This window comes from Eleutherodactylus coqui, chromosome 2, assembly GCF_035609145.1.
Source record: "Eleutherodactylus coqui strain aEleCoq1 chromosome 2, aEleCoq1.hap1, whole genome shotgun sequence".
Lineage (NCBI taxonomy): Eukaryota > Metazoa > Chordata > Amphibia > Anura > Eleutherodactylidae > Eleutherodactylus > Eleutherodactylus coqui.
Window position 1 is genome coordinate 176,988,007 of NC_089838.1, and position 16,592 is coordinate 177,004,598.

Sequence of the window (16,592 nt, forward strand, 5' to 3'; positions counted from 1 at the left end):
CTGCTGAAGCTACACTGGGCTGTAGTGCCTAAAGGAGGTGGTCAGGACAGGTAGCAGACAAAGTCCAATAAACAGAGCCGAGATCAGGGAGCACAGGACTCTGGGAGAATCTACAAACAGGCAGAAGGTCAGAACCAGGATGTACACAACAGAGGCTTTGTCACAATGGCTAAGGAGATTAATTGCTTAGGCATCCTCCATATGGAGAGGATGCATAATATAGCCAGACACAGAGGGAAACTGGTGGGGGATGTGTTAGGGGTGTGTGCACTGGCCCTTTAAAAGAAGGGGTTAGAGCACGCATGTCCTTTGGACAGACAGCAGAGAGCCAGCAGTTGAACAGATATGGCATGGAGCGCATGGAGGATGATGGTGCCCAACTGCTGCCCCAGCAGAGGGTTAACAAGGGAAGCGGTGATGGTGCACCTTGACACCTTTAAACAATAGGTCAATTCTAATTATACATTTTCTTTAGGGCTGACTGTATTCTGCTGATGGATTTGCAGGGCAGTGGTAGTGCATTTCTGATCCCCTTCTGTGCTGTAATATCACATTGAGCCCATTCATTAATGGAATCATTCTGATAGTAGAAATACATAAGGGAATTTTCACACACACACACACACACACACACACAGATATGCCCTTCATAACCTGGCAATCCCAGTTTATCGAATAGGAAAAAAAAACACTAAAGAAAGGCACAGTCCATTTTTCACTAGAATGACGTGTCATGCAGTAAAACTTTAACAATCCAGCTTGCTTTTGGAGTTTGAAACAAATTATTATAGTTTCCTTATTTAAAGATGCCTTGTTTAAGTACATGATTACTACAAGTCAACAAGACATTCAAATATGCATATAGCACTGAATGACAGTAATAGGATTTAGCACAAGATTGACCTACAAGAGCTCATCTAGCTACACTGAATACATGCATTTGTTTTCTTACACACCGCACTGAAAAAGTTCTAATGAAACATTGCATCTCAAACATCCTGCTCTCCATGCAGAATAAATTGGTAGTGTCAAAATAAAGAGGAAAATATTTTGATGAAGACAGCTGAGAAGCACCTTAGACAGCATGATAATAAACACATTTGCCACATTTGTGATTACAAATATAACCTTCTGTTCTCGTAATGCCTCATTCCAGCCACATACCCAGTATAATAAACGATATATCAAAAATATGTACACATCAATTCCTCTTATGGATGTGAAGCACTGTCACAGCAGTAGGTTACTTTTGGCTGCTATTAAATAAAGGGAAAAAAAAGGTGATAGAAGCAGCAAGACAACTGTAAAGCATATGGCTGCCTGAACCGGAAAAATCAGAGCTCAGGAGAACAAACAAGAAATCTCATACATCCTTAAGACAACACTACTTTTATTATTTTAAGCATTTTAATTGATGACAATTGCATAAGAAAATAAAAATACAGAAGCAAAAGAAATATGCATAGTAGAGTAAATAAGATGTCAATTTACTCAAACATGCGTGTATTAACTTTATTTTAAAGTACTTAAAGAGTAACTGCACTTTAAACAGTGCAGTCATGTCAAAAGTTTTGATCAGTGGGGGTCCTGCTGCTGAGACTTCCTCTGATTGATAGAATGATGGGGCTGCAGCGCTCACCCAAGTGCCCCCTCGGCCACCTTTTCTGCTGTTCACCTGCTAACGGCAGCTGACGATGGCCTCAGTGGTCTATAGAAGATGCCTATAGCCCTCTATGCACTCATCTTCAACTCCTGTGAGGAGTCAAAAATCAGCTAAGATGGCAAAGGGGGCACAATACTTGGGTGAGCGCTGCAGTCCCCTCATTCTTGCATTCTCAGCAGCAGGACCCCCACTGATCAAAACTTTTGATATGGTCTTTGACAAGTCAAGTTAGTTAAAAGTGCAGTTACTTTTTAAACATTGTAGCCTATGGAATGGTTAGAATTCAATTAGTGTTACAATCCATCTATCACCTTCGAGTTCAAGTCTCCTACGATCAAGTTTCTGAAGAGCCTATTGGATCAATTATACAGATGTAGCCATGTTTAAAGATGACTGATAATGTAGTGCGACAAATTATCGTATGGCATTCAAATGCTATTGTGCGCATCTTATCTTAACGCAACAAAACCCATAAAGCAAAGCCATTGAAATGGCAAATAATGCATTAAGATAACTTTCTTTGCCAGATAAAGGGCTCATGCCCACGGACGGAGCGGGATATGCCTGCGGTTTTACACCGTGGGAATCCTGCGGGGATAAAACAAAAAAGTCCCCGCTGGTGATTGCAGAAAAATGCACTTTTTACCGCTTTTTTCCTTGGTCCCCATTAATACTATATTAATGGAGACTTCCTGTTGCGGAAAAGCGTGGTAAAATAGAACATGCCTTGATTTTTTTCCAGCTGCATAAATCCGCGGCAGAATCCCATATGTGAGGACGAGCTATTAGGTTCAATAGAATCTAATAGATGCGTTATTCCATCTGTGGGCATTAGCCCTAAGAGTCAAGTTAAGCTTTGCTACATCTGTAGATTTTCTAAATAAGTGTCAGTAGTACAAAGTGGAATAAAGCCAGGAATGATAAACATTCTCCCTTCTAGGTTATCTCATATGTGTAGAGTAGGCCCCTTTCCTCTGTATTATACCATGTGTCGTAGAGGAAAGGGATAAGTAGATTAACAATCTTGTATTAAATGAACAACAAAACATGTCCTCTGTTTACAGAAGAAACATTCAGTTTTATTGCCATTAGTGATTTGAGTAGAGCAATGACTTCTAAGACATTCAGAATATCTCATTGGAGCCATCTTCTCATTACGTTTGGCTACCAACAAGATAATATGAATAATTGGAGGGGCTCCGCAAGTCCTGGAGGAGGACTTCTCTTCAGGGGGTCTCACCTGGTATTACAGGATGAATTATGGTAATAGTGTTAGAGTCAACGCCCAATTAGAGGCACTGTAATAGTCAATCTTTTGCCAGAATTTCTGGGTCTAGCGGGCTTAAAACCTTTAGCTGAAGTAGTCTTTTTGAAGGGTGTTATAAATAGAAGACACAGTGGCTTTCCCCAGTCTACGGTCAATGAGGTTATCAAATTTAGTAAACACAGCTCATTAATTAGGCCTCATTCAGATGAGCGTGTTTTTTTGCATGCCTATGTGTCCATAGGCTGTGTGTGGAACAACATCATTGGTCAATGCCAGATGTTCCAGCTGTGCCAGTCAGCTCCATTCAAGTTATAACTTTTGATGAAACGCTGGGAGAAGCTTTGCATACATGGGTTTACTGTTTGCAGCTTACAAAATGGTAAATGACAAAGTCTGAAATGCAGTGTATATTGACAAAAGCTATATGGGTGACTCAGAACAATGTCCTATGGTCTTAAAATACCAAATCTGCATTTTGACCATAAAAATGCGATGCTTCTAAAGCCAAGCACTGTATATAATATAGGCTACCTGCACACGGCCGGGTCAGATCCCGCTGCGAGAATTCTTACAGCAGGACCCGACCCGAGCCCCTGCAGGGACCAGTGCGGCGCTCACCTCTCCCACGGCTCTGGCTCTTTGATATGCCGGCTGCTGGCCAGCTGGTGCATGCGCAGAGCGTAGCCGGCGGCCGGGGAGTGACATTTAAAAATAGAGCATGCCATGATTTGTTGTCTGTGCGTGATTTCGCAGGGACAAATCGCGGCCGTCTGCCTAGGATTGCGTTTTCTAACGCAATCCTATGGCAGCTTCCACGGGCGGAAATTCTGCGGGAAATCCCGCCGCGGAATTTCCGCCCATGTGCAGCAGGCATAAAGGCACATAATTCGCAGAATCCGCAAAGCGTGATAGAGACAGGATCATAGTTTGGGGACACTTCTTTCCTGCAAGTACTAGAAAGCTTATAAATATGTAGAGGGCAAAATAAATGCAAAAAAAATTAAAAATCTGGGAGGCTCCTGCTGCAAGAGAACGGCTTCTCTTTTAGCAGAGCAAATACAAAGCCAAAAAGGTATACAGGAAAGATTTACAAACAGCGATGATAATATTCTAGGAGTAAATCAGAGCCCAAATATCAATCAAATTAAGAAATTCCGCTAGATTTGAAATAGTCACTCTCTTTTGGTCCAGTGACAGAGATTTATTCTTTTTACGGTGAATAATGTAGAAAAAGCGCCTACATGTACAAGGCCAATAGCAACTACATTGAAGGATGAGTAGCAGCTTATGTCCAGCTACAGATTTACTTTATATCAGTGTTCCCTATCCCACTGTCTTGTGAAGCACGTGTCCTTCAGCTCTGTGGCCTGTTCATGTGGGACTGAAGAATCCTTAAAGCCCCTTCAATTTCCAAGGATGGATTGCGATACTGCCAGTCTATAGTACTTCCCCACACATCAGTTTCTATACTCTGTGCTTGTAATATACAGTAGTAGAAGTCTTTTGTATGCAGAGCTCTGACTTCCTATGGACTTGAAGCTAGCAGGATACATGCAAAATGAGTCATTCATCAGCTGCACAAAGATGACAAGACTAAATAACTTTTTCCAGCTTACTAATTGTGAAAAGGGATTTAAAGTAGTTGTGCCACTGCCAAAAATCAAAGTTATATCAGAGCCACAGGATGGGGGATATCTTTCCGATTGTTGGCAGTCTTGACCAAACCCAAGAACATTAATGAAAAAACAATCGCATATGCATGCTGCCCATCAATTTATTTTAATGGGAGCACCGGAGATGACCAAATGCTTGATCTCCACCATCTCTGAAACTCGCACTGAAATGAATGGAGAGGGAGTGCACATGTCACTCCATTCATGTGGAGCTATTGGGACCGCTATTCTCCAATTGCTGGGGGCTCCAGACCCCCAATCAGAAAAAATCTCAGCTATAAATGGATAGGGGGTAACCTCTATCTTGACACAACCCCTTTAAGATAACTGATAGATATTTTATATACAGAAGGTTTATTAGGCATTGCACATTAAGTGTAAGGCATTGGCTGCAGAATTGTACAGTACAGACATCAAGGCATTTTAAGAAATCTCATTCACACACTGCAAAGAAAACATGCAGCACAAATTGACCTTCGGTGTAGATTTTAAATCCATGTCAATTTATGCTGCGGATTTTCAAACCAAATTTCCCTTTTTCAAATGAGAGGGGGAAATTGTATGAAAAAATCTGTATGTAATACGAGTGCACCAAAAACCACAGCAGAAAATCCAGAAAAAAAGCTGAAGTTCTGCACCCTTAGGCTGCTCTCGCACAGCTCACTTTTTACAGCGTTCAAAGCCGCGTTTGAATGCTGAAACCGCTTCCATTGATTTCAATAGGGCCTCGCAGCTCAGTGTTTGAATGCGGCATTAGTACGAACGCCACGATTTTCTAACACTCTCTACTCTATTTTTGTGTGTCTTAACGCTTTTTAATGCGCCTCATCACCCATCACAATGATGGAGTGCATTAAAAAAGGCTGTTGAATGCTGTGAAATGCGTTAGAAAACAGTTTGAAATCGTGGTAAAAGATTGCGATTCCGAATAATCTATCACTGCTACTAGTGATAAAATTGCGCTATTTTTTATCACAAAAGTCAATAGGATTTTCTTATGCTAAAAACGCATCACACGAATATCGCAAGTCTGTGCTTTGCGATGTGATAAACAAGGAGGCTCCATAGGGTAACATGGGAGATTTAAAAAAAATAGCACATTGCAGAAAGATACAGCATTGCCCTGATTTTCTTTTCTCGCAACATAGCACCAGTGAAATCATCGCTAATGTAAAGGAAACCATTGAAAAGCTTGGGTTTCACAAACATGCGTTTTCTCGCACTATCACGTCACCGGAAAATTGCGTCATTTTGTCACCTGTGTGAAACCAGCCTAAGGATTAGCATAACATTGTTTAAATGTAGCACCAGGATCAGCAGAGTACAGTTCGCACCAGACACTACATTGCTTATTACCATAGTATTATTGACCTGACAGTGCCAATTTACAAGCAGAGGCATAATTTGCAGCTCCTGGGCCACAATGCAGTGTATACACCCCCATCCCATTTATAACACTGGTGCCTTCTTATGTGGCAGAGGGAACTTTGGGCTCTCTCAGGCGCCAGGCAATTGACTTCTTCCCCTGTAGCTATACTCCTGTTCACCCAGCCACTGAACCACAAAGATTTCTCCTGGTAAGCAGGTAAGTCTACTTAAATTGCACCTACCTTACCTGTACACGTTAATACCATATTTCCCTACATTTTCTATTCATTAATACTTAAGGTGCCACGATCGAATGAACTAGCTCAATGTATTTGACCATACTGTGTTCCAAAAAGTATATTGTGGCCTATCTTCATTGAGTATTCAGCCCTGAATTGCACAATACAAGCATAGTTGTCTGAAAATATTTGATTTTCACTTTATATTATGCCAGTACATCAATGTACTAACAGCATAGTCAATGCAGAATAATGCAAAAATTAAGTCATTTAAAATAATGCTACATGAGTACATTTACAATCATAGTTTGAGCTGTACTATATTATGTCCAGTTGCTTTAGTGAAATAATTGGAATGCTTGATTACTAAATCACATTCATTTAAAGCCTCATGTACACGACCAAATTACAGCTTTGTACAACATCAGGAATACAGTACTCAGGAGTATGGAGCCATATTGCACCTTCCTATGCCCCCATTTTCAAATTGTGTCAGGCTCAATTAGAAGTCATATGTATGGAAGCATTCTAAACTACAAGGACTATCTCGGTAAGGGGAGGCACAGGCTATGCTTATTGGTCTGCAGTGCAAAGCCTTAGAGACTTAATCTGCCTCCATAAATGCTCCGTGCACATGCTTCTGCAATGTATATGACAACAAGGACTTATTGATGCACTGCAGCTATGATACTAGCATAAGACAGTCTTGATAATTGTTGTAGATGGCATTGAATGAGAGACATTTCTCATGAGAGGTGAAGGTATGTTCCCAGCTGCACAAACCATGTGTGGCTGAAACCCCACACAGCTTCAAAGGCCAACAACAGGAAGATTCCACAGGTAAAAGGGCAGTATTACTTCTGGCCGCTGTGGGTGGGCGGTGTTTTGGCCGCATGTGGTTTATGCAGCGTTGGACCATACCCTATATATTTCGAAAATGTATAATATTATTTTGCCCCATGTGCTTTACAAATTCAGCAAGACAAGGTTTCCTTGGTTTCCTTAAAATTCCAAAGCAGGATAAAAGTCAATTAAAATGCCATTTATATAAAAAAAAAACAAGTATAAAGCTGCCGTGTGATAAGCTATTTAACAAGTTCAATACTAAAAGTAGCAGGTCTACAGGTTGCTAATGTTTAGAATCCATCCTGAAACTAGTAAATTAAAAAAGTAATTTTTGTGAAGCTGTTCAATGTGGTTACAGGTATAAATCAATCTGGCTAGCAATTAAATGCAATTATTGCTCCAGCAGATGCAGAGTCGTGCAAATGGAATATCAATGCAAATGTCTAAGAACAGACACAGTCATTATTCCTGAATAAATACCTGCATTAAAGTTATGAATGGATCCACTTCTTCTTCAATTAATGACTAGGCACAGCTTTATTTGTATGCGTCTTCCTGTCACACCTCGTTTATAAATGGACCGCATTAAGATGTGCCGTGTATGGCACTGGCACAAGAGTCTGCCTGTCTGCTCAGGGTCTTTATTCCTTAATGTGAAGTCTCCGCCACAAATAACTAGAGCCATATTCTGAAGCATCACACAATTTCTTTGCTGTATCCTGTTCACCTATCCGCACTTTCAGCAACCTCTGAGTTATATTTTAGGTATATCATCACTGACATAGTGCTGTATGTCACAAGGGAACACGAGACATCCATGAATAGCATTCATTTCCATCTTCTGCAGTGTTCTAGATCATACAAGCACTTATACTGCATCTCTAGCTATATCATGGGTAATGCAAAGTACGCCCGCCCAACAAAGAAAAAAAAAAAAGGAGCTAAAATGTCATTTTATAAGAAAAACCAACAATAATAATAAGGGCTGTGTGCACAATAAGATCACAAAGTTATTCTCCCCGCTGAATATGTGAAGGTTAATTGATGAATGGGCATGTCAGATGTTCCCTGCATACAAGAAGAGCTGTATCTTTCTTTAAAGAGCACACTGATTCTCAAACAAAAAGTGCTGAGCCGTAGCCAACTGTGAAAATAGCTCCTAAGTTGACATTTTTAACTTGAGACGCAAGTAATTTGTGTTAATACTGCAGTTGCAGCCCTGTGATTACAGCACACAGGTGTACAGCTCACAGGTGTTGCATGGAGATGGCTATTCCTTTATGAGATACATGAAGACATTCCTCTGCATCAAATCCGCAATAGCAAAGGCGACTACAAGAAAAAGCAATCAAGTGTATATTCACCGCTCATCTACTATTATGCATGGCACAGCTTTTCGTTTACCAATAACTAGTATATATTATTATAGTAAAGGGTTATGATAAAAACAAATACAAATTGCTTATTTGATAAGCTTGCAAACAATTCTAAAACAAAGTAATAAAAATAAACAAGCTGAACTGAAAGCAATCAAACAACCTGTTGGCTATTAGCAGCAAGGACTTAAAAATGCAGTGCCTTTACCTTTAAGGGTACATGATATTATAATCATAATCCTTTGAAGTGGTCCTGTTGGTTCTCCTTGCATTGCATCTTCCTTGAAAGAACTGAGCCCTAGTGTTACCACACCGAGGCGGGTATAGGAGAGCCGACAGACCAGTGCCCCAGACCAAATAAACTAGGTTTGTTGTAAACCTTGAGAGTGAATACAAGGAAAGGGAGGTACTTGATAAAAGCACAAATGAGGATATGACTACTTCCTGTGCTGCGGTTCTCATCCAAAATGAGCTGCAACTAATTAACAAAATTAACATGTTTATGCAAATCTGGTGCAGAACTGGTTAATGGGAACCTTTCCAGAAGAACTGTGAAAAAAAAAAACTTACCATTCTCCTTGCACTCTTCTGGGGGTTTAGCTTTCTTTGCTAGCCGTGGATCCAGCCATGACGTGGTCTTTGTGTTGTGGCTGAAAAGAAAAAAGACAACACTTTGAGAAGGGGACGTTAAAAAGAATTACATTAATTTCTCCAAGAAACAAATAAAACAAAAAGGAAGAGAAGGGGGTTATTTCAAGAGAATTGCAATCGATACACTTAATTTGCCCACTGGTTCTAATTAGCCCTAAAGGAGTTTTAAGAGTAATCGTGCAAGGCAGCTGTAATTTTGGCATCCTGAACTCACAGTGCTGAAAGAAGCTATTTTTATTAAAATCAACCAGCACGTCTGCCAAGAGAGTCTCATTGAAGATTCAGAGCTCATCCAAAGCTAAAGGAATTTATTAGATACACACAGTTCTCCGTTCAGGCTGGTGTTCTCAATGAACATCTCTAACCACACTCACAGGTCAGGGAGGAATTAGGTGGAGAATCAACTGTGTTCCATGCGCCTTTCCTCTTTAATAATAACTGGCAATGTTGTCAGAAAATTACTTAGCTAGCCCTAGGAAATCAAACATTTCCTCCAGTATGACAGCTAATAAGCAAGCGTTATCAACTCAGTGGCAAGAATATCACATTATTAGTATGCTTGCTGGCTTGTTACAAATCACACACAAAAGACATTGCAGTGAATATTCCTGCTACATTGACGAGACGTCATGGTCAGGCGACTTGGAATATGCTTGAAATCACATTGCCCTAATATATAAAAAAAAAAAAGACCTTACAAACCCTACTACCTAATAGACAGGGATATCACACAGCATAGAGTAAGGTTTATAGACCTGGACAAACCCCTTTAAGAGTGTACAATGCTTCGTTTTTGGTTTACCACAGAAGTGTTCCCAAACTCCAGTCCCCAGGGACCACCAACAGGTCATGGTTTCAGGATTTCCTCAGTATTGCACAGGTGATGTAATTATTGTCGGTCCTCAGACATTGCCACAGGTGTTCTTACCATAGGATTTCCTGAAAACATTACCTGTTGGTGGTCCCTGAGGACTGGAGTTGGGGACCTCTGTATTACAGTGCCCAAATAACACCACTGTAAAATATGTTATTTTGTTTCATTTGGGTGCCATTTGGTACACCATAAGGCTTCATGTCCATGACTGTTTTCACCATGTATCACAGGAGCTTTGTAGGGACAAGTGATACGCGGTAAATGGAGTCAATGGACTTTCACTGATCCATGCACGCCGGCGTGTGGACACTGTATCAATATGCAAGCAAAATAAATCGCAGCATGCTTTATTTCCCTGCGTACCATGCAGTGTGAGCACTATACATTTGTATGGGTTGTGTATCGTACGCTGTCCATTTGCAATACATTGAGTATGGGCAGCGTTTTCATACATATCCCCGCTCAGAGCAGGGAATTAAAAAAAAAAATCACTGCGCAAGCCCGTGTGATACATGGGCATGCGCAGTGCCATATGCAGTTTTTGCCGACTCGCTCCTGGCAGAGCATGTGGCTGCAAAATGTGTACAACGTTGCAGGGAGACCTTCAGCGTTTTAAGGCCCATTTAGACACAACGATTATCACTCAAAAGCAATCTTTTGAGCGATAACCATTGCGTCTAAACGCGCAGCCATCATGCACTTTTCATGCACTGTTCATTCACTCACTTCTAGTTTTCTAGAAATGAGCGATAACTCTCATTAATGGCACAGGCTGATATCTCAGCCAGCAGCGCTGATAAGATTCTCTCAGCTGGTATCCCACTGGCAGTTCTCAGCGGGACACCAGCTGAAAGCATATGCAAAACAGCTGCATTGTTCTCATAGCGATCGCGGCGGTACCCACTCTGCCTGCACAACTCTTTTAGTAGCTAGTTATCTACTTAGAGTTATGAGTTTGAGCGATTTTTGAGCAATCATCTTTCACTGTAAATGGTCCCTTATGCATACTGCCATAGGCATGAGCCCTAAGGGCTTTCGATTGATGATACAGCACAATTCCCTATCCAAACCAAGGTCAGCTCTGCTAGGAGCATAGTTACAAATCAAAACATTGTGACTATTCCCATATTAAAGTGCTACTCCAGAGAAGAAAAAAAAATTACTTTTTTCCATTTCTCCCACCCTCAACTGATTGTCTATCATACTCTGTAGGTTTCCTCTGTGTATTGCAGCCACTTTCATGCAGTGCAGCCTCCTGTCTGATGCTTATCAGGAACCATCTTGATAGTGAAAATTTTGTTTTCACTCTCATATGATGCCTCAATACAGCATTAGCTAGAGGCTATACAATTTCTGGCTGCTGAAGGAACAGTTTAATTATTACCTTCTATATTCTTCTAAATAAGCCTCAGACCATAAGTATTTAGTCAAGAGGAGGAGCTGTGATCCCCCCTATTATAGGAGTGTGTGTCCCCCTCTAAGCTGTTCATGTGATATGGCCCATGTAATAGCATCACACTGGTTGAAAAACTGATTAGAAAGTGAACACTTAAACCTAAGTAAATCTGAGCTGGTCAGAATTGAGATCACATGACTATAAGGAAAAAGAGGCTAGGAGTTTAAGATCGAGAGGAAAAATAACCAAGGCAATACTGGCCGACATATATATATATACCGGCAGGCATAGGTACATAATGAATTTAAAAAATCATTGGAGCGGCCCTACATTCTGATACAGACAAAGAAGAGTAACAGATTAAGAAAAAATATGGTTAGCATATCATCAAAAAAAGCACTAGCAGAAGAAAGACTCTGCCAAAGAATTCATTTAGCAGATAGGAAAGTCATATTTACATAGTCCCCCTTGTAATCAACAGGGGGCAGAAAAAACAAACTGTTTTACTATATGCTCACTGCATTGTCTGTTACACAAAAAATATTTAGAGCTGGTACTAGGAAATAGAGACAACAGAGCCACACCTCCAAAGCTATGCAACTGGCCCCGCTGACATGGGTACATTTCTGGTCCTCTTTAAAAGGATTGTCCGGCTACCGGACCACCCCCGTTTTAATAGGGCTGTCTGCATTAAAATACTGAGAAGCTGAAGTGCCACCACTCGTTCTCCTGGCATGGGCGCAAATCCTGAGTGCCATGATGCCAGGAGTTTGGTAATATGACACTGCAGCCTCTCATTGACTGCAGCAGTCACCCAATTGTAAATTGGACAAACCCTTTAAGGTTGGAATCAAGTTAAACTCTAATGTTGCTATTGGAAGATCTGAATTTATATGTTAGTTTTTTTAAATCTTGTTATCTAGGTCCACAAACAGCTAATAAAGACGGAAAAATGAACAGCCCTGCATTTTTAACCCCTTAATGACGCGGCCATTTTTCGTTTTCCATTTTCGTTTTTTCCTCCCCCCTTTAAAAAAATCATAACTCCTTTATTTATCCATCCACGTCACTGTATGAGGGCTTGTTTTTTGCGGGATGAGTTGTATTTTTCAATGGTGCTATTTAAAGTACCATATAATGTACTGAAAAACTTTTAAAAAATTCTAAGTGGAGTAAAATGGAAAAAAAACGACATTTTGCCATCTTTTAGTACGTCTTGCTTCTACGGCGCACAAATGGCAACAAAAACGACATGATAACTTTATTCTATGGGTCGGTACGATTACTACGATGCCAAACTTGTTTAGGTTTTTTTTTACTATACTCCTCTTTTTTTTTTTTAAAGACATAACATTTTTTTCAATTATTTTCTGTCGTCATTTTGTGCGCGCGATAACTTTTTTATTTTTCCGTCGACGTAGTTGAGCAAGGTCTCATTTTTTGCGGGATGTCCTGTAGTTTCTGATAGTACCATTTTGGAATACATATGACTTTTTGATCGCTTTTTATTGCGTTTTTTCTTGGAGGCAGGGTAACTAAAAAAGTGCATTTCTGGCGTTCTTCATTTTTTGTTTCGGACGACGTTCACCGTGCGGGAAAAATTATGTGCTACTTTGATAGATCGGACTTTTACGGACGCGGTGATATCAAATACATATTTTTAATTTATTATTTAGATCTTTTAATTAAAGATATGGCAAAAGGGGGGTGATTTAAACTTTTACAACTTTTTTTTTTTTTCAATTAAAAAAAAACTTTATTGATTCTTTTTTTTACTTTACTTTGAAGTCCCCCTGGGGGACTTTAAGATGCGATGCTTTGATCGCTCCTGCAGTATGACGTAATGCTATAGCATTACGTCATACTGCTTTTTGACAGGCAGCCTATGAAGCCACCCCACGGGGACGGCTTGATAGGCAGTCTGCTAAGGCAGCCCTGGGGCCTTTCATTAGGCCCCCGGCTGCCATGATACGTGCAAGGCTCCCCCGATCTCACCGCGGGGGGGCCGCGCGGGACCCCCGAACATCGTTCGGGGGATTTAAATGCCGCTGTCAGAATTGACAGCGGCGTTTAAATGGTTAATAGCCGCGATCGGCCGCGCGGCCGCTCGCGGCTATTGCCCGCGGGTGTCAGCTGTTATAAACAGCTGATGCCCGCACTGTATGAAGAGAGGTTGCCACGCAACCTCTCTTCATACATACCCCGACGCTCCATGACGTACCAGGTACGTCATTGGTCGTTAAGGGGTTAATGCAGCCCATAATGAACAACTTGAGAAATGAGCAATGTTTACAGTAGCAGCAAAGTGGATGAGAGCTTAACAAATACGCTGCAAAGAAAATCCATGCAGAATCCGCAGTGGAACTAACCTATAGTGTGAACTTTAAATTTGCAGCAAGTCAATTGTTTGAAATCTACCAAGAAAATCTGCAGGAAACAACCTTATCAATGACCACATTATCTCGCTGAACTGCGGTAAAATCTGCAGAGGAAACTCTGTTCCATGTACCTTGCAGAGGTATTCTCATAATAAATTAGTTTATAAGGTGTAGTCATAAACTGGGGTTCACAATGACCAGAGTCAGCACCCTCCAGATCAGAATCAGTCTGAAAACAATGGGAGAACATCACGATCCTCTGCCGTGGCTGTGTCAGCTGCGCTGGGGTATTCCTTCAGCCCTGCAGGGAATCCCTTCAGCCTCGGCAGGGAAATCCCTTCAGCCTCGGCAGGGGTGAAAGGATTCCCCGCAGTGATTCGAGGCTGTTTTCACATGAAAATTCCTTGTATTCAGGGATTTCACATGGATTGCGATGGTGATCGTGGGCCGTGAATCACAGCCAGATATCGCCCTCGCCAGTGTGCAGCAGCCCTAAAGAAATGGAACAGGGGGAAGTTTCTGACCTGAGTTACAGATTCTATGGTGTCCACATAGAATGTAATATCTCATTAACCCTTTCCAATCCAAAATTGTATCATGGTTTTCCTAGTGGGCTTACTCTTTTTCTGCCGTTATACAAGCGCTATATGCTGTTATACAGGCGCTATATGCTGGCTAAAGCCCGTACTGCATGAGGTGACACGTTGGATAGGCTCCGACAGCAGAGAGGCTGGCAATATACAGTAAGAGAACCCCGACAGACATCTTCCATCATCGGAACTGTACAGCCTTAAATCATAAGGTCTTCAGACGTCAGACAGTGGATTGGAAAGGGTTAATCCTATTTCTGCTGCTTACTACTAGGCATCTGGACATTTTTATGAAGTTTGTACCTCTTGGCAAAAATAAATGTTATTGTTAATTGCTCATTCATTTTATACAAACTCAATCGTCTGAATGAAAAAATATATGAAACGTTAAATATAGCAAAAATAGGCAGTAGCGAACATGTGAGTCATTGGTAACGTGGGCGGCAAAGTCGCATTCAATTCATGGTTCTGTATAGCCTTTTACATGAGCCATGCTCCATGAATAACAGGAAGCAGTGCACAGTGACGGCTGCCTTTACATGCAGGGACCACTAAAAGCCCGCACGAAATTTAACAAGTGATTTGCACTTAAAGCGACACTGGTTTTCTATTGGGTCACTTTTGTTAGTACTGCAAACGGAAACTAAATCCAATCATATTTAACCCTTTTAAAGCTTGTAGTTTCACATCAAGACATTGTCTTAAAAAAAAACAGCTGGTTTACAGACAGCATCCAAACAGAAGATATCTCTTCTACCCTTTCCCATCATTTCTTGTCTGGTTTCATTTCCTGTAACTGTCTGGAAAAGTACAAGGTATCCAACCATTCTACATATACATGTGATAGAACTGCTTATAAAACACCTTAAAGGGTAATCCCATCATATACATTTATGGCCTAACCATAAAAGTGTGATAGTGGGAGTTTGGGAAGTGAAGCCTGCCCCCATTAGGAGAACAGGCGTCCATGGTCCCTGTTCAATGAATCACAGCTGGAAGGCTCAGCATAGAGGCAGCAAAGAGGTGAAAGCTCTCCGTAATAAACACTTATGGTATATTGAGCAGGACCTCCACTGATCCTGAAAATGAGATTGCCCTCTCAGATTAGAAATGTACTTCAAATCTAATCAATAGTTCACACCTGCCACACTTGGAAAAACCCATTTGAAGTACAGCTAGTCATCTTTAAATTGTGAGTTTGTATAAAGTGGCCAATTACCTATCTCCACCGAGACAATGAATCTATTATAATTATTTAGTACTACACTAACCCTCAGCAGCTGATCTCGGAGACATCACATCTCATAGCAAATATACTCTCAAATCATCATTCTATTACATTTCAAGAGAGATTTTAAAAAATCTACTTTCTCCAGGTTGTAGCACGGCAATGCTTCACACCGTTGTCTACAGAGCCTGCATGCACTAAAGTGTATTCAGAAAGCCAGGTGCACATTCACATATCTCAGATAAATCAATCTTGTTTTCCTACCTAACGGCCAAAGTCATTTGTGCGGTGTTAGAAAAATCACAGCGCTTTATTAGATGATGTATTGTATTCCCAATATGCTCTCACATAGAATGTTAATAAAAGTTAAACATCTTAGCACTTATTAAAGCACCAAGCACACTCTAATATCACAGAGAAAATGCCAAACCATGAGGATTTTGCTGCAGCACTATGCAACTTTCAGGATATGTTCAGACAAACAAGTTCTGCAAGTCGATGCAGTTTCAGGCCAATCACATGAGCTGGGAGAAGGATAAAAGGCAAAAACCAGTCTGTGACGCTGGAGATGTTATCACGTCCACGGAAACTACTTTGTGTTGTCTTTGTGTCTAGATAAAAATATTAAGGAGTGAGGATGCCTCTAAGATGCTGTTGGGAGCCACGTCATCAAATGGACAAATTTACTGAAGGTTTCATAATAGGGCTACATACAGCCAGCTGGTCTTTCCATCATAATGCAGCAGAAACTCAATCGGGGTCAAATTTGGAGACAGTGGTCAGCATAATAAAAACAGCTGAGCCTCAGAGGTCACTCTAGATGGCAGACTCAGAGCCCATCTTTAAGCCCCTGGGTGCCATAGGAACTCAGTAGCACCCCGCAAATGTATTGCAGAATTCAGATGGGTGACCGAGGAAGCCCCTCCTTCTGTTAATATTTTGTATAGCATGGTGGCATTAACTAACATATAAAGGCTTGGAGGTTTCTCTGTTCACAACCGTTAGAGCTGGAACCTGGCTGTCATTAGACAGCTAAGCCCCCA

General features: G+C 41.0%; 1 protein-coding gene across 5 annotated transcripts in view; it reads right to left on the minus strand.

Moving 5' to 3' along the window:
* Nucleotides 1-16,592, minus strand: part of MAGI2 (membrane associated guanylate kinase, WW and PDZ domain containing 2) — a 955,112-nt gene that overhangs the window by 292,478 nt on the left and 646,042 nt on the right. For all 5 annotated transcript variants that reach the window (XM_066592005.1, XM_066592007.1, XM_066592003.1 and 2 more), the window contains exon 6: nucleotides 9,003-9,082. In XM_066592005.1, coding sequence (XP_066448102.1) covers nucleotides 9,003-9,082 — 80 coding nt within the window. The remainder of the gene's footprint in view (nucleotides 1-9,002; nucleotides 9,083-16,592) is intronic.